This window comes from Urocampus carinirostris, chromosome 8, assembly GCF_059441175.1.
Source record: "Urocampus carinirostris isolate Australia breed hairy pipefish chromosome 8, RoL_Ucar_1.0, whole genome shotgun sequence".
Taxonomy (NCBI): Eukaryota; Metazoa; Chordata; class Actinopteri; order Syngnathiformes; family Syngnathidae; genus Urocampus; species Urocampus carinirostris.
The window spans coordinates 2,681,698-2,705,509 of NC_142356.1; the positions used below are offsets into that span (position 1 = coordinate 2,681,698).

The 23,812-nt window shown below is 41.0% G+C and overlaps 1 protein-coding gene across 2 annotated transcripts in view; it reads right to left on the bottom strand.

Annotated features, from left to right (window-relative positions):
• The window catches only part of LOC148360484 (complement C3-like), a 76,153-nt gene that overhangs the window by 35,848 nt on the left and 16,493 nt on the right, over window positions 1-23,812 (bottom strand). For both annotated transcript variants that reach the window (XM_088341328.1, XM_088341329.1), the window contains exons 11-21: window positions 19,522-19,668; window positions 16,517-16,616; window positions 14,026-14,120; window positions 11,548-11,739; window positions 10,529-10,684; window positions 10,314-10,443; window positions 6,849-6,929; window positions 6,570-6,764; window positions 3,964-4,081; window positions 1,775-1,863; window positions 121-260 (exon numbers count right to left, since the gene is read on the bottom strand). In XM_088341328.1, the coding sequence (XP_088197454.1) occupies window positions 121-260; window positions 1,775-1,863; window positions 3,964-4,081; window positions 6,570-6,764; window positions 6,849-6,929; window positions 10,314-10,443; window positions 10,529-10,684; window positions 11,548-11,739; window positions 14,026-14,120; window positions 16,517-16,616; window positions 19,522-19,668 (1,443 nt within the window). The remainder of the gene's footprint in view (window positions 1-120; window positions 261-1,774; window positions 1,864-3,963; window positions 4,082-6,569; window positions 6,765-6,848; window positions 6,930-10,313; window positions 10,444-10,528; window positions 10,685-11,547; window positions 11,740-14,025; window positions 14,121-16,516; window positions 16,617-19,521; window positions 19,669-23,812) is intronic.

The window sequence follows — 23,812 nt, forward strand, 5'->3', positions numbered from 1 at the left end:
CTCGATTTTCTCGTGCGCGGAAAAGCTCTGGGCAGTGCGCAATTGCGCATACACGCAGCTTAGAGGGAACATTGTTTCCAGGTTTTTTTGCGCTGTCGGGGTGAACGCAGAGGAACTTACTGTGATTTCATCGGGGGTGTAATTGTGGAGGATGGCCTTGATTTCGATCTGCTCTCCTCGAACGGCCGAATAAGGAAGCTTGAGGTCGATGAAAAAGTCCTTCCGGACGATCACTTCTAAAGGTTCGCCGACGCAGATCCCTGCAAAAAGGGAGTGTTTCAGTGGTGGACAGTGCATTTTACACATAGTCCTTCAGCTCCAGTTTGAATCACCGCTGTGTCGTTCACAAAAAAAACATGCTCCGTGATTGTTTCACTAGGAAGTGAAATCTCCGGTTTCATTTGTGAAGACTTGGGTAGCGGAGAGGTGATTTTGAGGCCTGTGCAGGTCTTCAGGTAGATTTCTTAGCCTAACTAATTCCTGAAATGGTTAAATGCAAAGTTTTGAAAGCAGCGCTACCAGGGAGAAGTCATGCAAGGAAGCCAACAGACGATTTGAATTTCTGTAATTAGTGTTAATGGAATGAAATTGTGCAGAAATGAAATTGTGAGAGACAGAACTGGGAAGTAGTGGAACTGAGCAAGCGTGTGGATAAGAGAGTACTTGGTAGGTTTGGACAGGTGGAGAGGATGGATGAGGAGCGAATGTTGAAAAGGATCTACAGAGCAGAAGTAAACGGAAGGAGACCAAGAGGAAGGCCGCCATTGACGTGGATGGATGGTGTTATGAGTGCACTGCAGGAAAAAGGTCTAAATCTAGTGGAAGCTAGAGCTCTTGTTGGTGATAGGAAGGAGTGGAGAGGTGTTGCGAAAGGATAGTGGGATGTTTGGACGCGTTCTAAGGGATGAACAGAGCACGTGTATGATGCGGCAGGGGTAAACCAGCGAAAGCTGTCGGGCCCTGCTGTTGTGTCACCCTGACCCGAGTGACACGGCCGCTTTCTCGTGTCCCGTTTCATCCGGAGGGACGAAAGCATGACCGACTCGGGTGCCGAAATACTTAACGTGTTTGGGTGTTTGGGCATTTGGGTTGGCCATGGTCCAAAAATGTTTGAGTGTGTTTTTTTGCTATTTTTTTCCCCTTTTTTCTTTTCTTTGTTATTGTATGTGTTTGTCTTGCTGTCGGTCACCCCTCTTGAGGGATATGACCAAGGTAGATAGATAGATAGTGTTGATGGACAAAATGCAATTAACATCCAGGGTTGGGTAGGGTTACTTGAACTGGATTACTTTCATTCACTTTTGGATGACTCCAATACCGAATACGCTCATAAAAGACAAAAGAAACTAAATAGGAATCAAATGATGACTCACAACACGCGGTAAGCTTTCTCTCCTGGCTTTGATCTCTTTTAACTCCGGCAAAACGAACATCAATTGCGACAGAAAAAAAATGAAAATAAATCCAGCAGCAAACAGCTCGCCAACATCTTTTTTGCCGTTCCATGTATCCCGTTACTTCCCAAGGCTGCACGAAATGGAGTCATTTTATTCCTATTTAGTTTCTTTTTTCTTTGACTTGACTATTAACATATTTGGTATTGGAGTCATCCAAAAGTCATTGAAAGTAATCAAGTTAGAGCAACCCTACCCAACCCTGTTAACATCACAAGTTTCAGATATTTTTTGGGCCTGCAGAGAAGGCCTTACAGGCCATGGCGGGCTGCCACTGGAGGGTAGAAGACACAGGTGATTTGAAATGAGTGATGGCTTACCGTGCGTTGTGGACAGACTGATGCCTATAAACTCCCACGTTGTGATGGAGTCTTGCAGGGGGACGTTATTCGAAGTTGACGTTGTAGCACTTGAACAAAGAAAACGTGATGAATGTGAGCGGCCGGCTTGGAAAGCACAGCACAACACACGATAGTACTTCATTGATATTAGAGAAAGTTCAGTAGACCAGGATACGACATGAACATTCATTTACGTTACAGTAACTTTAATTTTAAAGGTACAGGAACTGCTTAGCTTTGCTGTCAACATCAGCTGATTGCTCCCCGTATCGACGGTTGTAATTCTCCTCATTGAGCAATGTTTACCCTTACAAACACAATGCGGCACCTATTTGCTCACGAGACAGACTATGCAAAAATACCGCGATGAATTAGTAATCTACAATGACGTGGTCGTCCGCTACCGGTGAGCGAGATGATCCGGATTGGAGTCTAAATGGGCAAGACGAGATAAGGAGAAGAAACTCACTTTTAAACAAACTACGGAAAACTCGGAGACGCCAAGAAGGGCCATACAATCTGATTAGAAATACACACTTTTGAGCAAATACGTTTAAGCCTACTTTACATATACATATATACATACATATACATTTGATATATATATATATATATATATATATATATATATATATATATATATATATATATATATATATATATATATATATACTTAAATCTCGAACAAAAACATTATCACCAGCCTTGCTTTTGCTCGCCAGTGATTCATATTTTCAATCCACACAATTGAAATGATGAAAAGACATAGAAAATATGGTGGAAACGTATAAGTTGAAAGGTATGCGATCCAGCAGTATGTCTAATTACTATTTGAAGGTGTATTTAGTCATCGGGTATTTTTTTTTTAGTCATTCAGGATTCACTTGGATGCTTTTAAGAGGACGGAAATGGATCAATTAGTTTTTAATTATTTAATATCAGGAAAATGTGCTCGCTATGATCACAATCCTGGAACGGATAAGGCTCGTATGTATAAAGAGGTATCACTGTACTAGTTATATTCAATATATGTGTATATCATTAAATAACATTATAAATATACATATAGAGGAAACTTTTGGTGTGATGTGATTTGAGCTGGTAAAGTGGAGTTAGCAGGTGGATCGATTAAAATGAAAACTGATTTGTTAGGATTATCATGCTCTTACAAAACTCCGAATTGAATCAACGAATTCAAACTTTATTTCTAACATTAAAATAAAAACAGAATAAAAACAATAACTCAACAACAAAATAATGTTACATAATATGTTCGAAAAGGGGTAGTAAGAAGCAAATGCCTTTATTCCCTACCCCTTCATCTTCCCTATTAAATCCACCAATCATATAACAACAATAGTAATAATACTAATAATAACAGTTTTGATATAACAATAGCAACAATAACAACAAAGTTAACCATAGTTCTAGACGCACTATTCCCAATCTCTCGTATCACTCATACCCAATTTTCTTCGTTTCTGTATTCCGCCAGGAATGTTTTTTTTTGTATTTATATTTGAACACGTGAATAGTTGGACATTGTTTGATCTGGTCTTGTCAATTGTTCCAAAGTTTGACTCCGCACACAGACACGCACATACTTTTCCTGGTGGTTCTCACCTTTGGGATTATGACTTCACTACACTCCCTTAAATTATCATTTCCCTCTTTCCGAATGAATTGTTTATGGATGTTTTCTGGCACTATGTTTTTTGTTGACCTTAAATAACAGAATTCTTATTGGTTATGGCAATGTGCCTTCGAGGGCTGTTGCGATGCGTCTCTTTTCCTATTTCTTGATTAACTCAGGCTTTTTTTCTAAGGTTATCCCATTTTTTTTTCTTCTTTTGTCAAGTCTTGGGACCCGTAGTGAATAAATACAGTATTGTATGGCACTTACTAAGTATTTAAGAAACACACAAGGTTGGTTCTGAATAAAGAAAGAGAAAGGCATTGTGGGAGGGAGTTCAGCCAATAAAATATCTTGGAGACCTTTTTGAGCATATACGCCGCAGAATTTTAATTTTTGGAGAAATTATTGTCATAAAAGGCCCAAAAAACATATTCCACAAAACTTTCAAAGCTAGGGAGGCTGTAACCGGGGGGGTCTACTGTAGTTTTTTAGATGTCTACCAGTAAAGGACATGTTGGGACCAATTACTTACCAGTTCGGTGTTTGTTTAGGGCAAGTTGGCAATATCAATTCAGACCAAAGCCAGCTTTCGGGGAAATTTGTCCGGGTGATGATTTCAATGTTATCCATGTAAATAGCTTTCTTTTCACCTAAAAACACAACTTCAATTAGTCCTACTAGGCCAGGGGTGTCAAACTCAATTGAGCTGGTGGCCACACGCTAAAAAGAAAAATCTCACTGGTCCCGGACTAGTAGGTTTAAGAAAAAGACAGAGTAAAAGGAAAAGGAAAAGAGAGAGGGAAGGAAGAGAGAAAACGAAAGACGGAAAGATAAAGAGAGAGAGAGAGAGCATGCAAGAGACAGAGAAGGTGAGCGAGACAGAAACATGGAGAAAAAGTGAGAGGAGTAGAGAGAGAGAAAGAACACGATACAGAGAAACGGAGAAAAAAAAGGAGAAAGAAAGACTGAGAGAGAGAAAGAGTAAAAAGAGACTGAAAAAAATGTAAAGAAAAAAGATCAAAAGAATAAGAAAGGAGAAAAAGATAGAGTGAGAAAATGAGATCACAAGAGTGAGCATTAGAAAGAGAGTGAGGAGGAGTGAGACAAAGTGAGAAAAGAAGAAGGAAAGAGCAAAAGAAAGAGAGAGAAATAGAAAAAATGAGAAAAGGAGGGAAGGGCAGCACGGCAGCGCAGTTCTAAGGTCTTGGGAACCTCCTGTGTGGGTTCAAATCCAGCTACCGGACTTACTGTGCGGAGTTTGTATGTTCTCCCCGTGCTTGCGTGGGTTTCCTCCGCACACTCCGGTTTCCTCCCACATTCCATGTCTTTCCAAGCACATTTCAGGTGGATTGGCCGGTCCAAATTGTCCCTACGTGTGAATGAGCGAGCGAGTTGTCTGTTCCTGTGTGCCCTGCGATTGGCTGGCAACCAGTTCAGGGTGTCCCCTGCCCACTGCCCCATGATTGCTGGGATGGGCTCCAGCACCCCTGCGACCCTACTGAGGATAAGCGGTGCAGATAATGAGATGAGATGAGATGAGATGAGATGAGAAAAGGAGGGAAAGAGAGAGTGAGAAGGAAAGAGAAAAGAGAGAAAGTTAGAGAGCGAGAAAGAGAAAAACAAAGAGAGCAAGACAGAAAAAGAAAACAATCAAGAAAAAAATGAGAGAAAGAGAGAGAGAGAAGATAAAGAGGGAAAGAGAGAGTGTGAGAAGGAAAGAGAAAAGAGAAAAATCAAAAAAGAGAGCAAGAAAGAGAAAGAAAAAAAATTGAGAAAGAGAGAGAGAGAGAGATACTACGACAGATGCTTTGCTATTTAAACTACTGCTCATTTTTCTCTTGCGCTTCGCCCAGTGTTGAAATCCTCGGCGGGCCTCCTGTTTGACGCATGAGTATTAAGCGGTATCAGAAACAGACAGAAACAATGCTGTCAACATTAAGCATGCGTACCAAAACTTCTAATAAATAAAAAGACTACCGTATTTTCTGGACTATAAATTGCTCCAGAGTATAAGTCGCACCTGCCATAAAATGCATAATTAAGAAGCAAATGTCATATTGAAATGCAATTTAAAGTAAAAGGGAACAACGGGCTGAATAGGTTTGTACGGTATACTGTCAGGACCAGAACGGAGACAGGACCCACTTGCGTGGCGTTTCTCAGAAGTTTTATTGGAAAAAAGAGAAAGGGTAGCGCCCACAATCTGGTGATTGCTGGACGCGGGAGGCAGATTGTTCTGAACGCGGAAGTGGAACTTCCGTGTCGAGCGATGGCGGTTTCGGGAACGGAAAACGAGTCAGTAGCCGAGACAGGAGAGCAAAAACGTGATCGGGGTCAGGAGCGAGTCGTAAGACAGAGCGGGAGAGTAGACATGGTCGAGATCAAAACGAGTCGTAGCCGGAGACAAACGGGAGCAAAAACGGGATAGGCGGGAGTCAGGGGTCGAAAAAAGGCTTGCCTTGAAAAACAGAGGTTCGCAGAAGGACTGACAAAAGGGGACAGGAAGGAGTGGGTTTAAATTGTGGCAGGGAGGCAATCAGAGTCCGAGGCAGGTAATTCCTATCGGTTATCATGACATATACAAACGTTACATGATTGACATGCCTGTTAATTCCAGTAACCACGAATCAGATAACTGTAGAATAAATATCAGTTTCACTCTGAATCCCTAAATCTAGGGTTCATTCGCCTTTTTCATGAACAAATTTAAGCACTTTTCAAGCACTTTCAAGGCCAAGCTTTCCATTTTCCAGCACTCCAACAGTTCTTTTTGGTAGATTTTGATTTTGCTTGTCTTGGGATCAAGGGATCCCAGTTCGAATCCCGGCTCCTCCGTGTTACATGTCGAAGTGTCCTCGGGTAAGACACTGAACCCCTAATACCCCCAATAAGCAGGTTAGCGCCTTACATGGCTGCACGGCCGCTATTGGGAAATGTGAAGTCATTGCTATATAAATGCAGATCATTTCATTTCACTAAAAAAAGTCCTAATCTTGTTGCTTGCACATAGTTTGTGCTATTTCGAGCTGTTCCTATCTAAGAGCTACAATCTTTTTGTATCAATGGCCTGCTCTAAACTGACATGAATTCTGCCAGTCAGCTTAAACTCGTTTACAAAGACGAACGAAAGTCTCTTACTGCGAGCGATTTGAAGAGTGTCGTGCTTCCTCTCGGCTCGCTGACTTCGCAGTTGGTTGCAGCAATCCAGGAAAGCCTCCACGCAGGCCGTTCCGTCCGTGATGTACTCGCTGCGAGTTTCGCACGTGTACGACAGACGGGTTTCCGCCATGCCGTCCAAGCAGCATTCCTTCTGCAGCCCGAGATATTTGCCCGCTGAAACAGGGCCCAGTCAAACGGCTTGCCCAAATTCATGTGCCGGAATTCGGTTGCCGGCTCCGAATGTAAAGATACTCCTACCTAAGGATGTGGTAACCTCCAGCAGAGTTGTGGCACGCTTGCTTCTGCTGGGTGAGGGCGAGGGTGAGGGACATTTCAGCTCTAAAAACAAACAATTCAATCGTGTGGATTGAAAATATGAATCACTGGCGAGAAAATCAAGGCTGGTGATAATGTTTTTGTTCGAGATTTAAGTATAGTAAAGTAGGCTTAAACGTTTTTGCTCAAAAGTGTGTATTTCTAATCAGATTGTATGGCCCTTTAGGGCGTCTCCGAGTTTTCCGTACTTTGTTTGAAAGTGAGTTTCTTCTCCTCTTTGTCACAGTACTTTTCCACCCTTGTGACTTCAATAAAACACAGCGCAGAGGGGGACGTTTTTCAGAAGGAGTTTTTGGCCAGAGAGTCGAAAGCTTCCTTCTCCAACTGCAGTTGCCTGAATTTCCTTCTACGATTAGCCAATATTTTTTTTTAGCTCTCCCACACATAAGTGGTCGTTTTAGACCCAACAATATATATATATATATATATATATATATATATATATATATATTTATATATATTAGTGCAGCAACTCAAAAGTGTCGGGAACTCATTAAATCATCGATTAGTTGAATCACCTAATTTATGAGCCACTAAGAACCAATGCAAATTAGAGTGCACACCATTTTGTTGTGGCGCTGGGGATTGTGCTTCAGCTTTGGTTTGGCAAAGGGCGCTAAGACAGTTTTTCTAAAAAAAAAATAAAATAAAATAAAAAAAAAAAGCTATGTTCATTTTTTTTATATTACATTTTGAACATTGCATCATTTGCAAACAAAATTGACACGAAAGTTTCATCTTTGTAGCGTTTGACTGTTTCATCATCTCCTTGCCCTCATGTATGTTTTAGATCAGGGGATGGTGTCATCATAGTGTATGGTTTACAATATTCTGTGGTCTGTGTAGCCCTTCAGACGTCTTTTGAATATTAGCTAGACTATCTATCTACACATATAGACATCTATCTAGACATCCATCTGTCTAGACATACCTGTATATCTATCTCTATCTATACATCTACCTAGACATCTATCTAGACATCCATCCATCTATCTATCTAGACATCTATCTATTTATCTTTCTATTTAGACATCTATCTATCTTTCTAGACATATATCTATATATCCATCTATCCATCTATCTATCTATCTATCTATCTATATATCCATCTATCTATCTATCTAGACATCTATCTATCTAGACATCTATCTATCTATCTACCTAGTCATCTATCTATCTCTAGCCATCTACCTATACATCTATCTTTCTATCCATCTATCTATATATCCATCCATCTATCTATCTATCTATCTACCTAGTCATCTATCTATCTCCATCCATCTACCTATACATCCATCTTTCTATCTATATATCAATCCATCTATCTAACAGGGATGTGATTTGACCAAAGTGAAATTATCTGAAAATTAGCGGGGGGGGGGGGGGGGGGGGGGGGGGGAAACCAGGTAGGACCAGGGCAGTAAAAAGTACAATAAGTATAGGCCCTACAGTAAAGTGTTGGTGTAATGTACACATGAAAATCTATTATTGTAATTGTTAAATATTTATGGCCATTTTTATTACGTTATAATATTTTCGAAAAAAATGGGAAAACTGTCAAATAAATTTGAAAAGTTTACCACCTACCTCAAAATTCACGACTCTATCAGCAACTGGTACAGGTTGTTGGGGTGGATCACGTCTCTTTATTACCGCTTCCGATTGTGATGTCAATAAGGGATGGAGGCCGTAAAGTTTTGGAGTTTTCGTTTGGGCACCGAAACTTCCAGCGATGGAATAATTTGTCGTTCTTGACTGGAGTTCTTTCACGTGTTTTTTGCTCTTTGCGTGACTTTCAAGAGCTTTGAAACCTCTCCCACCATAGTCGATGGTATCATGACACCAAATGCAAAGTGCTTTCCCGGCACGATCGATCTTCCGAATAAAGTCATTGAACAAATTCGTCACAGTCTTCTTTCCAACATTCGTAGATAATTCCTTCTCCAACCAGTCCCATCGAAACTTGTTTTTTACAATCTTATCAATTTCTTTAGCTCGCGGAGCATCTTTGCGTTCGATCACGGACATCTTTCTTTAAACACCCGGCAAAAACGTGTGAGAAATGAACAATGGCACACTCCTATAACAAGCGCGTTTATTGGTCAACACGAGACTTCAACCAATCGCAAGTACGTTTCATTTCAGTTACGGAAACACTCAAATGGCATGCTGTCGAGACGAAATCGTTTTTTTTTACCAATTAAAACACCGGAAATTTTAAAATTTTATTTTTGGAGATAAAAAAAGCGGAATTCCGCGAATTAGCGGAAAAATCACATCCCTGATCTAACTATCGATCGATCTATCTATCTATCTAGACATCTATTTATCTAGACATCTATCCATCTATCTAGACATCCATCTGTCTAGACATACCTGTATATCTATCTCTATCTATACATCTACCTAGACATCTATCTAGACATCCATCCATCTATCTATCTAGACATCTATCTATTTATCTTTCTATTTAGACATCTATCTATCTTTCTAGACATATATCTATATATCCATCTATCTATCTATCTATCTATATATCCATCTATCTATCTATCTAGACATCTATCTATCTAGACATCTATCTATCTATCTACCTAGTCATCTATCTATCTCTAGCCATCTACCTATACATCTATCTTTCTATCCATCTATCTATCTATTTATCTATCTAGACATCTATCTATCTATCTAGACATCTATCTATCTATCTACCTAGTCATCTATCTATCTCTAGCCATCTACCTATACATCTATCTTTCTATCCATCTATCTATTTATCTATCTAGACATCTATCTATCTATCTAGACATCTATCTATTTATCCATCTATCTAGACATCTATATATCCATCTATTTATCTAGACATCTATCCATCTATCTTTCTATCCATCTATCTATATATCCATCCATCTATCTATCTATCTACCTAGTCATCTATCTATCTCCATCCATCTACCTATACATCCATCTTTCTATCTATATATCAATCCATCTATCTAACTATCGATCTATCTATCTATCTATGTATCTATCTAGACATCTATCTGGACATCTATCTATCTAGACATCTATTTATCTAGACATCTATCTATCCATCTAAAGCCACCTCCGTTTGAAGAAGAACCTTAGTTATTTCGGACCCCACCATTTCCCCAGACCGTTTTTGGGTGGTTAATAAACCTCTCTCTGTTCAAACCTAGAAAAGCAGTCTCTTGGTTGTGTGTTTACTGAGTGTAAAACCTACCTTTTATTCCCAGGGTGGCCAGAGCGCATTCTAGTTTTAGACATTCTCTACACTCTAAAGTCGGGGTAACGAAATCTTTTCTTCTTCTTTGAGCAAAAACATAAAAAGAAGTGCAGTAGGGAGAAAACAACGTAAGCTATCACCTTGTCGGTAAGGGGTTCCCTGTCCAGCGTTGGTCTCAAACACCAGGCCGGCATCGTAGAAAACGCCCATTCCGTCCTTGCCTCCGCCCGGTGTGCAGCCTGGGTCGTAAGCCTCCACTGTATCCCACACCTGGTCAGCAAAAACCAGTTCCAGAATAACTGGTTATCATCCGAGCAAGTTATCTCCTACCAGTGATGAGCCGAAAAGGACGGACCTTTTTCTGTGTCAATCGGAACTTGTTGTTGAGGACAAAGACCCCTTTGTCGACCGCCACCAGGCCCACCGTGGCCCCCGGGTCCCCGGTGACCTTCAGCCCGAAATATTTGCGGGGTTCATAGGATGCCGCAGGTCTTGAGGATTCCAGCTTGAGCTAAAGTGCAGGACAAGACACACATCTGGCTTTCAGAAAATCATGATATAGTCTCTTCTTACAGTAGGGTGACACGGGGTCTGATTTTTTTCAATAAATGTAAACCAAATGCTCTCTCTCACTAGGGGGCAATGTCGAGTTTCTATAGCGTGGTGAATTGGTTCAGGTGTAAAACTGCTTTCATTTGAGTGTTAAAATTAACAAGTTAAGACATTTAATGCAAAAAAATCCACATATTTTTTCCCACCGCTAACCGTTTTACCAAATGCTAACATTAGCATAGCGCTAAATCTCCTGCCCGCTGCTATTAATAAACAGCAGCTTGCACACCCCAACGGAGCTTTATCATCGACGGCGACTTTAATCGGGCATGTTTATGGACTGTACTCCCAAATCCATTCAATATGTTGACTGAGCAATTCGGGAAAAACACTGGACTATGTGTAATGTAAGATCAAACATCAAACATTCCGGTTGTATCCACCAACTCTGTTTGTCCCTCACCCCCCTCCTCACCCCGAAGGAAAACAAAGCCTACTTACAACAAAGACAGTTAGTTCTTTGTTCCTTTATCTCTTTGTTTCCTTATCCTCACTGTAAATGTGGAACTGGAGTCGTCCAATTTCGTTGTCACAGCATATCCCATGTTGTAACAATGACAATAAAGGCATATTCTATTCTATTCTATTCTATGTAACAGAGTCATTTTTACGGTTATTCAACTAATTTGATGATGCCAGCTTTATAGTTTCAAGAATCTTGTTTCAGACTGGTTGTGATGTATAATATAAAAATCCTTCACCTTACAATCTCCACATCAGAATGATTTCACGCGGTATCCCGGGGTGTATCGATCCATTTACCGTTCCCATGCAGGAGTCCTTGACGTCCACCCAAACCGAGTCGGAAACCACTTCGTTGTTGTCAGGACGGTAGTAAGCAATCATTCGGAACGACGGCAGGAATTCTTTGGTGATGGGAATATTTAGGGAGACCAGAACCTGGCCGATATTCCGGTGACGGCCGAACTTCACCAGTTGTCCTCTGGCAATGATCTTAAAACACAAATTTTGGCGTTCATTAAAAGTCAAACACACAACACACAGGGTTTGTTTTTCATGGCCAAATTCAAGCACTTTTTAAGGACTTTCAAAGCCAATTTTCGCCAGTATCATTAAAAGAAATAATCCGGTACGAATAATGCATTTTTGTATATTGGCGATTAAGATATGCCAAATTTTAATCTTGCATGTGCATTTATGAAGACATATTATCTATAGCTTTCCAGCAGCTCCGTGTTATTTCGCTCTTTTTGTGATTTATTGTTTTTATTGTCTGCTTCTATCTTTGGGTGTTTTTCGTTCCGTTTGACAACTACACTATGGATTACTTTCTATCCTATGGTTATGAGTTTTAACGCACAAAAACACGTTTATTCGAGGAATCAACTCCTTGCCCTGAAGAATTCTCGTGCCGGCGTGATGAGGGAGCCCTATCGTGGATGCAGAGCCGGAGCTAAGGCTAAGCGGCGTTATAAATCTTTGGTACCGTCCGTAATCATGGGAAATGTGAACTCTCTACCAAATAAGACCGACAAACTGGCTGTGCTGGTGAAAAACATCAAAGCAGTTTGCTGTGTTTTACGGAAACGTGGCTCAAGTCTAGCATCCCGGACGCTAAAGTGGAGCTACCCGGAGCTACCAGGCTTCAGCGCTGTTAGGACAGACAGAGACACAAAAGCCTGCGGGAAGCGGAGAGGAGGTGGACTCGCTATCTACGTGAACACGAGGTGTTGTAACCCTGGGGACAAAGATTTCCATCTGCTGCAGGGACGTCGAACTTTTGAACTAGCGTGTGACGCCACTCCGCTGTGGCTAAACTACAACACAGCACCCCAAGGCCATCCTGTTAATCTGTTAATAAACAAGAAAAGGATACTGCTGGAAGTGTGAATTTCCCTACGGGGATGAATAACGTATCTATCTATCTATCTATCTATCTAGCTAAATCGCTAATATACTTGTTTTGGAGATAAATCTATCTCAATAAAGGTGTTGGGTGAAAATGAACAAGTAGCTTAGTCCTTCCCCATACAATTTAACCATTTTTGCATAACCCATATTAAATATTTATAATTGATACTAATCCTTGCACTACTATCCATTTTCATAGCTCCCTGTTTAGGTATAGCATGCACCTGTCCCGTAGGGGGCGATGTCGCTTTATAGGACAATGCCTCTTTTCACCAAGCGTTGTTGTCACCGACCTATACAGTGTATCTACCCCTTGCCTGGGCTTCTCGATGACGAGTAATTCCTGCTGAATTCTTGAACCGCAAACTTTGCTACCTGCTGGATCACCGACCCCTCTCTTGCCTCTTGGACCACAATTGCTGCAACTGGTGTTTTAGACACTGTTGCCTCGATATCTGACTTCCCGTTTGTCCAACCCTGCCTGAAAACAAAGACCACTGTACTGATCTGGAATGGACTCCGGCGCTTCATCACTCTTGCTGCTGCTGGACCTTAGTGCTGCCTTTGACACTGTGGACCATAATATCTTACTAGAAGGGTTGGAAAAATGGATTGGTCTCTCAGGAACCGTCCTCTTATGGTTCAGATCCTACCTCTCAGATAGGACGCACTGTGTTAAATAGGGTGAAATGACATCTGAGCCCTTTAGTGTTACCTGCGGTGTTCCGCAGGGTTCAGTACTTGGCCCCCTTCTTTTTAGCATTTACATGTTTCCATGAGGTGATACTATTCGCAAATATAATATCAGTTTTCATTGCTACGCAGATGACACTCAACTATATCTTTCAATGGAGGAATCTGCCACACTAAAATGTGGAAAAGTGGAGGCCTGCCTCACTGAGATAAAAGAATGGATGTCGCTCAACATCTTGCTCCTTGACTCTGAATAGACCAAAATGTTAGTTATTGGTCCATCTAAATGCCGTGATTGGTTTTCAAAAACTGCTCTGAACATTGACAATTGTAATATCACCCAGAGTGACTCAGTCAAAAATTTAGGTGTCATATTTGACCCTGATCTGTCCCTTCAAACACACGTGAAGAATATTACTGGAACAGATTTCTTCCATCTTAAGCAACATTACAAACTAATGTCAGATGCAGTGAATCACCAGGGGAGAAGAAATGCGACGGCAAAGCGAAGCCACCAGAGAGTAGTGTCGGCGTTGTTGTTAAGAAGACTTGTTGAGAAACATTGCAACAATTCCAAACATTTTTTTCGCACTTCACCAAACATTACAATTCAAGCATTTTCAAGGATTTCGAGCACCCATATGAACCCTGAACACAGGTAAAAGATTTTCTCACCAAGTATGTGACATCCGTGCTTTGAGGTGGCGCCCTGTTGAAATTGAGATTGATCTTCAGGTTTTGTCCTAAATCGAGGTCAGCTGTGTCCACGCCTGTAAAAAATGTTTGAACTGAAGTCATGGAATTTTTTCGAAACTGCTGGAAAGTAGGGTTGGGCGATACTGGGAATTCTGGTATCGATCCGATCCAAGTAAATACGGGGTGGTATCTATTAATACAGATACGATACTGTCAGCTTGGAAATGGCATGATCATTCAAATACAAATACTGTGTAAAATATAAACTAGAGAAGTGAATAACCTTCCATTTCACAATATTTTAAAAATATAGTTAAGTGATGCAAACTATGTGTCAATTGTTTCTCATTGGCTCTGCTGCCATAGTGACAACGAATTGACAGAAATGTGTCAATTTTTACAGTTTTGGTTGCAGCTCAATGCGCTCTAGGGTAAGCTTTTTATGTAGTTTTGTGGTGTTGCCACAGTAGCAGACCACTTCACCACACAAATTACACCTGGAATTTTCGGTTATTGGGGAAAAAAAAGCCCACACTGTGTTAAGCATCCTGTTATTTTTAGCTTCTGGTAAGTTTTTTTTCCCGCAGATCTTCTGCATGGCAGGCAGGATACAGCAGCAGGCTAGGTAGGGAGAGGTGCTAAAAGTGTGCCTGTCAGTCAAAACTCAGGCATAGACTTAGAGAGTGGCCGAAGGCGCTAGGTGATGGCGAGAAAGATGCGCTTCAATAGAGAGAAGAAAATTGGCGAAGGACCCCCTTTTTTTTCTTCTTTTTTTTTTATGCCAAGGCTTTTTGAGGTTTGGAGGTACCCGTAGCAGCAAGATCACACAATGATGTCACCTCCCTCTATATGAGCCTCACGATATGTAAAATAAATGTTAATTTCTCGGCCTACGGGTATTTATTCATGTTTTTTTTCAGCTATTTCATTTATTTTTGCCTCTTATTTAAATAAATAGGTTCAATAAGCATTTTTTCAACACTCGGAGGTGCTAAATAATACAAAGTCCCTTTAAAAAAATATATATCTGGATTAACTTCCCCTTGAAGATGTTTTAGGCAACATTTCAGATTCTTAAAAAATAAAAAAATTATATATATATATATATATATATATATATATATATATATATATATATATACACACCGTATTTTCCGCACTATAGGGCGCACCGGGTGATAGGACGCACCCCCAAAAAATAGTTTTTGGTCCTATATCTTCCATAGATAAGGCGCACCGGATTATAAGGCGCTACAATGGGAACGTGGACAAAACAGTCAGATGATTCAGTCCAACTGATTCCCCCCTTAACATTCCCAAAGCTTGCAAAGAAGCAGAATACGTGTCGTAGACACGTGCGGATGCGGTGTCCGTACGATGTCACTTAATTGCGTCGTTTCAAATATCATTCGGAAGGTTAAAGTCTTGGGATTCAAGAAATGCCAAACATTTCTGTTTCTATTTTCTTTTTCGCTCACAACTTTACTGTGCATATTACAATAAACACTTGGAATTGAGTTTAATTCACTCAACTCATCAAGGCAACATCGAGATGGTTCTAAAACAAGATACCGGGAAAATATAAAGCCGCATAACTCACCTAAGTTCTCACGTTCAATAATGATACGCAATCATGGTCTTCTGACAACTGTGAGTGATGTAAATCCAGGAGAGTCAAATATTTACAAATACAGACTAATGAAACATGTTTCTTTATGGCGTACTACGCCATTGCTAAACTCGGCCGATTGCAGGGTTTGTTTTTGCCATCTAGCCAATCCGAGGCTCCGAATAACTTCAGCCAATAGTGTTTGATTCAAATGATGATTGACACATTGGTTAGCCAATGAATCGCCGGTATATAAATCCCAGCATACACCGCGGACTACTCCACGTTCGGGGTAAAATTGAGTCGGCGGCTGTTGCGTAAGTTGCGAGACCTTGCGAATTTAATATTGAGCCATATATAAGGCGCACTGTGTTATAAGGCGCATGGTCAGCTTTTGAAAAAAATTAAGACTTTTAGGTGCGCCTTATAGTGCGGAAAATACGGTATATATATATATATATATATATATATATATGCCCGCTTTGAGACTGGGAGGTTCGGGTTCGCGCCCCGGCCGAGTCATTCCTAAGACTTAAAAAGTGGTCGGCGGCGCCCTCTGTTGGCTGCGGCTGCATCGGCTCGCTACAACGGGTCAGGTGCAATCGACATTTCGTTCTGTGTACATTGTTACACAGAATGACAATACAAGGAAATTATTATTATTATATATATATATACATATATATATATATATATATATATATATATATATATATATATATATATATATATATATATATATATATAAAATCCAAGTAGTGATCCCAGGACAATAGTATTGATCCGATACAGAGACTTGCTTAGTATCGATAATATTGATATTTTGACGACCCAACTCCTGATGGAAGATCTTCAATTTACCGATGTGGATGTAGTTTTTGCTTCTGGCATTATACGGCAGAGCTTCCATTCTGGCAGTGGCTTGTCTTTTCCGGTCAATCCTGGGGTCTTCGGTCCATGCCTGAACGACAAATATTATTAGAAGGGTGGTCCTGATTTTCCAACTCTTGATTTTTCATCAGCGAAGACCTGAATACGGCGTGAAACCATATGAAAACGCTTCCTGTAAAGTTTCACATCAATAAGACATATTTAAAAAAGTGCCCTGAAGCCATTTTGATACAGGAGTCTTACACGGTGATCCTTAAATGCAATGGGGAGAGCAAAGGAGGTCTGGCTCATCAGACTTGGTGGAGATTTTGGACCGATCCTAAAACCAAAAACACCTCCTCCACCACTAGACTCGCTGCCTTCCTTGACCGTCTTCTTTTCTTGCAAATAAAAGTTAAACAATCACCTCGGCACTTCTCTCACGTAGGGCAGCTGCCCAAAAAGCTGAGTCGTCAATTTAGGTTTTGCTTACTAAGCAGGCTTTCCCAGAAAGACATTCCACTCTATCAGACCAGAACCACATTGAAAATGAACACCCTATTTTACAGGCAGGTTACCTCATTTGTGAAAAAACTGCCCCAAAAAGCTGACTCGTCAATTTACGTTTTGCTTACTCAGCAGGCCTTCCCAGAAAGACATTCCACTCTCTCAGAGCGCAATCCTTTACAAGCAATCAGGTAGGGCACTCTAGGGCAGGGGTGTCAAACTCATTTTAACTCGGGGGCCACACGATAGAACAAACATTCTGTCGGGGGCCGGACTAGTAGATTAAAGAGAAAGAAAAAGAGAGATAAAGAAATAGATAGATAGATAGATAGATAGATACTTTGTTCATCCCCGAAGGGAAATTCACATTTCCAGCAGCATCCCTGAGCTGAGAACAATCGAGAACAATCGAAAATAACAAATAAGACAAAGAGGGAGGGAAAATGAGAGAGGGCAGGGGAAACAAAGAAAAAGAGAGAGAGGGAGAGAGCGTAAAAAACAAAAGAGATAAAAAGCCGTGAGAGAGGGGAAAAAGAAAGGGAGAGGAAGAAAGAAATCCAAAGAGAAATAGAAAGACAGAAGGATAGAAAAGAGAAAATAAAGCGTGAAGGGTAGGAAGAGAGAAAGAGAATAGAGAAAAAAGGAAAAGAGGAAGTTAGAGCTAAAGAAGTTAAAAAGACACACAGAGAGAAAGAAACAAAGAGCAACAAAGGAAGAGAAAAACAGAGACACGGAGAGTGAAAGAGACAGAGAGTGGGAGAAAAGGGGTGGAAAAGAGAGAGAGAGAGAGAGAGAGAGAGAGAGAGAGAGAGAAAGAGAGAGAAAGAAATACAAGTACAGTGTCTTTGTTCGAGGCAGCTGTCTTTGGCAACATCAAGTTGACATATTTCAACCTGCAGCTTGTTTTTCTCTTGCGCTTCTCTGACAGATTCAATCCCCCAACGGGCCTGATCTGGCCCGCGGGCCGCCTGTTTGACACCTGTGCTCTAGAGGTGAAATGCCAACTAAAAATAGTATTGCATTTCGAGTTTTCTATGTTTTATGTTTGAGTATTGGGCCCATTATCCGCACCGCTTATCCTCAGTAGGGTCACGGGGGTGCTGGAGCCCATCCCAGCTATCTTTGGGCAGTGGGCAGGGGACAACCTGAACTTATTGCCAGCCAGTCGCAGGGCACACAGGGACAGACAATTTTCTCGCTTATTCACACCTAGGGACAATTTGAACCGGCCAATTCACCTAATATGCATGATTTTGGAATGTGGGAAGAAACCGGAGCACCCGGAGGAAACCCACGCAAGCACGGGGAGAGCATGCAAACTCCACACAGGAGGTCCGATCTCATGACCTCAGAACTGTGCTGCACACGCGCTAACCACTCTACACCGTGCTGCCCTGACTTCATTATTCCACGACACTACTCACATCGAATTTCTTTTGCAATTAAATGCCTGCAGATGAGTGTAGCATGGGCGTATTAGCTGAAAAATGGGTGAGACAATAGCTTGAAGCAGGGGTGTCGAACTCAATTTACCACGGGGGCCACAGGATAGAACAAACATTCTCTCGGGGGCCGGACTAGTAGATTAGAAAGAAAGAAAGAAATAAGACAAAGCGAAGGAGAGAAAAAGAGGGTGTGACAAAGAAAGAGAGAAAGGGAGAGAGAGAGAGAGAGAAAGAGAGAAAAAGAGAGAGAGAGAACGTGAAACGTGAGATAAAACAAGAGATAAAGACAAATAATGAGAGAGGGGGAAAGAAAGAGAGAGAAAGAAATATATCCAAAGAGAAATAGAAAGAGAGAAGGAGAGGAAAAAAGGAGAGAAAAAGATCATGGGAGAAGGAGCGAATGCAAAAGCAAGAGAGAGAGAAAGAGACAAGAGAGAGAGAAGGAAAAATGTAAGAGAGAGCAAAATAAGGTAAAAAGACAAAGAGAGAGAGAGAAAGAGACAAAGAGAAACAAAGAAAGAGAAAAAGAGAGACACAGAAAGTGAAAGAGAGAGACAGCGAGAGACAAAGGGAGGGAAAAAAAGAGTCAGATAGAGAGAGAGAGAGTGAGAGAAATACAAATCCACCGTCTTTGTGAGAGGCACCTGGCTTTGGCAACATCAAGTCGGCATGTTTCAACCTGCTCGTTTTTCTCTTGCGCTTCTCTGAGCGTTGTCTCGCGAGCCGGATTCAATCCCTTAGCGGGCCTGATCTGGCCCCCGGGCCGCATGTTTGACAACTCTGGCTTGAAGCCTTACCTCACCGTTTTAAATTTGATGACAATCTGAAAAAACAAAAATTCTCAGAATATTTTCGTCCTCTTTCGATTCTCCAAAATGACTCGATTTCCAAGAAAATAGATGGAGTCGCCCCGACCCAGCCAAATTCCTGTCGGCTTCACAAATTCACAAGTCCTAAAACAAGAACCGCCCTATTGAACAGCCTACGATACAAACTTTTGTTGGATGTCAAACATCAACCCTGAAAATAAGAAAAGAGACTTACTTCCACAACCAAGTTGCCGCCCCCCGCTGCAGCTATGGTATTGACGGTGAGTTTGGCGATGCCGTTATTGGAGGTGAAGCCTCGCACTTGGTTCACTGCCACGGCAACGCCTCGCGCTGGAGTCTCATCCGGATTCAAAACCTTGAGCTGCCACCCGCAAAACACATTCAAAAATAAATGTTACATTGGCGAGAAATCACTTCGTTATTTTATTTTTTACGATCAAAGGCCAAAAAGCCTAGTACAGTAATCCCTCGCTGTATCACGGTTTACTTTTTGCCATCTTGTGGATTTTCATCATGCACCACACACAGCAAATGCTATCCCTGGGAAGGAGGGCTGTGTACATGTGTTGGGGTGGCGTGAATATGTGCGCGCGACTGTGATAGGCTGAAGTGTTTGCTGTCAGTCAATGTGACCACCCGAAATAAACAGCGAAGCACAACGACAGCTACCGTATTTTCCGCACTATAAAGCGCACCGGGTTATAGGGCGCACCCCCCAAAAATAGTTTTTGGTCCTATATTTTCCATACATAAGGCGCACCGGATTATAAGGCGCTACAATGGGAACGTGGACAAAACAGTCAGATAGTTCAGTCAAACTTATTACCCCCTTAACATTCCCAAAGCTTGCAAAGAAGCAAATACGGGTCTCACACAGTGGCTGTACGATCACTCAAATGCATCGTTCCACATATCATTCGGAAGGTTAAAGTCTTGGGATTCAAGATTTCGCTGGCAACTGTGTGGACAGCAAAGTAAGAATTTGATTGTGCAGGGAAACGGGGTTCTTTACTGTGCATAGGACAATAAACACTTTGAATTGAATTGAGTTTAAAAATAGACTCATCACAGAAACATCAAGATCGTTCTAAAACAAGATACCGGGAAAATATAAAGCCGCGTAACTCACCTAAGTTCTCTTGCAGCCTTCACGTTCAATAATGATACGTAACCATGGTCTTCTTACAACCGTGAGTGTAGTAAATAAACCCGTGGAAAATATTTGCAAATACAGACTAGTAAAAAACGTTTTCTCTATGCCGTAGCGCAACCCAACGTGTGATTCACATTCATCTTTTTCGGCCAATTGCAGGCTTTGTTTCGCCCCTTTAGCCTATGCCAGCCTGTAAATGACAAAAAGGTTCCGCCCCCTTTACCTCCGAATAACTTTAGCCAATAGTGACTGATTCAAATGATTGACACATTATTTAGGAAATGAAAGGCCGGTATATAAATCCCAGCATACACCATGGACGCCTTCGCCTCCGGGGGAAAATCTGGTCGGCGCATGGTCAGCTTTTGAAAAAAATGAAGGCTTTTAGGTGCGCCTTATAGTGCGGAAAATACAGTAGTTGATTAACGGCGTGTTACAGTGAAAAAAAAAATCTTCGATTAAATTAGTCTCTAAAAAAAATGAGAAAAGCGCAAAGAAATGCTGCTTGACAGCGGATGCTCTGTATATTGTTATCTGGTCTGGAAAGAAACTGAGGCGCCGTCAGCGAAGGGAGAAAAATTGTGGCTGCAGGTACAACCTATAATCAGTGTCTGAAAACCACGAGAAAAAGTTGCCTGCCCATTTTTTTTAAAACATGAAACACAATAAGACAACTCATCGAAAAAGAAAAAAAAAAACATTGTTGCAAAGTATTAAGGATTGATCATCAGAATATATAACAGAACAACACTTGAAAAATTAAGTTTATTGTATATCTACTTATAACATTCATTGCATGTATATGACATTGCTGTTTTCATTCTTCCATCAGTATCTAACTGTATTGACTCATCTTCATTCATGCAATGTTTGCTACAAGCCACGTGAATTCCTCTTTCCAAGATGCTTTTAATGTACGTTTACGTTTTATAGCGTCATCCATTTTGTTAGCTTCTTTTGAATCTTTCTTCTGGGGCTGAGGTTTTAGCTTGATTCCTAACCACTTCTCCATTTTTCTTGTGTTCTCTGTGCGCCTACTTTGGAAAATGATATGCAAATGCACGACCTTATAACGCTCGGGAGAATCCGGAAGCACGAAGTTACTCGATGCCGGCTTCTGATTGGCTGCCGAGTATGCAAATTGCCAAACGAACCGAAATTCTGACATTTACAAACCGAATGAAGATTTCGAAAACAGACGTTATTTCAGACACTGCTATTGCTACATAAAAACTCTTGCAAGCCCTCCCTAATGAGCCTGTAACTCACCAATGACAATCCTTTACCCAAGAAAATGATGACCTGGAGCTACAACTCATAGTAAAACCCTAGTCGAGATTCTTGTATCTTAATCATCAATCGTATATATTAAACTGTATCTTACTGATATCTAATAAATAAATACATGTTTCTTTGCAGGCTCTGACTGTCACAATCTGCAAGTATATTTGATCGTCACCATTTGTCCATCTACTCAGTCGGATGCAGAGATTATAATTCATGCGCTTGTTACCTCCCGTCTCGATGACTGTAATGCACTACTCTCCGGTCTCCCGAAGTCCAAAATCAAGAGCCTTCAGCTAGTACAAAATGCTGCAGCGAGGCTTTTAACTAAGACAAGAAAGTTTGATCACGTGACCCCGATTTTAGCTAACCTGCATTGGCTCCCTGTTAGTTTACGATGTGATTTTAAGGTTCTGTTGGTATTATACCAAATCATGCATGGACTTGCTCCCTCGTATCTTTTAGATATAATTTCTCCCTATGTTCTGGTCCGGAGCCTTCGCTCTGAAAATGCTGGTCTACTAGTGATCCCAAGAGCCAAGAAGAAATCCACAGAGCATTCTCGTTTTGGGACCCGGAACTGTGGAATGCTCTTTCCCCTGAGATTTGATCTGCAACCTCAGTGGAACAGTTTGAATCTAATCTTAAAACACACTTCTATTCCATAGCAAATGAATAACCTATATTTTACGTTGATAATATTTGTATTATTTGCAGGGTTGGGTAGGGTTACTTTAACTGGATTACTTTCAACGACTTTTGGATGACTCCAACACCAAATATGCAAATAAAAGACAAAAAAAACTAAATATGAATAAAATGATGACACACAACACGTGGTAAGCTTTCTCTCCTGGCTTTGATCTCCGGCAAAACGAACATAAAATGCCACAGAAACAAAATGAAACAGCTTGCCAACATCATTTTTGCCGTTCCATGTGTTCCGTTACTCCCCAAGCCTGCACAAAATGTAGTCATTTTATTCCTATTTAGTTTCTTTTGTCTTTTATTAGCATATTTGGTATTGGAGTAATCCAAAAGTCATTGAAAGTAATCATGTTAAAGTAACTGTACCCAACCCTGATTATTTGCCCTCATGTAGTTTTTAGATCAGGGGATGGTGTCATAATAGTGTTTGGTTTGCAATAATCTGATGTGTGTGGAACCCTTTGAGACTACTTGTGATTAAGGGCTATACATATAAACATGACTTGACTGAGGTTTTTGAGTTTTTCCTTGCCCTCATGTAGGTCTTAGATCAGGGGAAGGTGTCATAAGAGTCTGTGGTTTGCAATCAGCTCTTTGAGACTCTTTGTGATTAAGGGCGTCACGAATAAACAGGACTTGACTTGAATGAGGTTTTTGAGTTTTTCCTTGCCCTCATGTAGGTTTTAGATCAGGGGATGGTGTCATTATAGTCTGTGGTTTACAATCATCTTTGGTCTGTGCAGCCCTTTGATATTCCTTGTGATTAAGGGCTATGCTTAGGGATGCTGCTGGAAAAGTGAATTTCCCTTCGGGGATGAATAAAGTATCTATCTATCTATCTATCTATCTATCTATCTATCTATACATATAAACATGACTTGACAGAGGTTTTTGAGTTTTTCCTTGCCCTCATGTAGGTTTTAGATCAGGGGATGGTGCCATAATAAGTCTGTGGTTTGCAATAATCTTTGGTCTGTACAGCCCCTTGAGACTCCTTGTGATTAAGGGTGTCACAAATAAACAATACTTGACGTTTTTTAGTTTTTCCTTGCCGTCATGTAGGTCTTAGATCAGGGGATGGTGTCATACTAGTCGTTAGTTTCCAATAATCTGTGGTCTGTGCAGCCCTTTGAGACTCTTTGAGATTAAGGGCCTCACAAATAAACTTGACTTGAGGTTTTTGAGCTTTTCCTTGCCCTCATGTAGGTTTTAGATCAGAAGATGGTGTCATACGAGTCTGTAGTTTGCAATAATCTGTGGTCTGTGCAGCAATTTGAGACTCTTTGTGATTATGGGCCTCCCAAATAAACTTGAATTGAGGTTTTTGAGCTTTTCCTTGCCCTCATGTAGGTTTTAGATC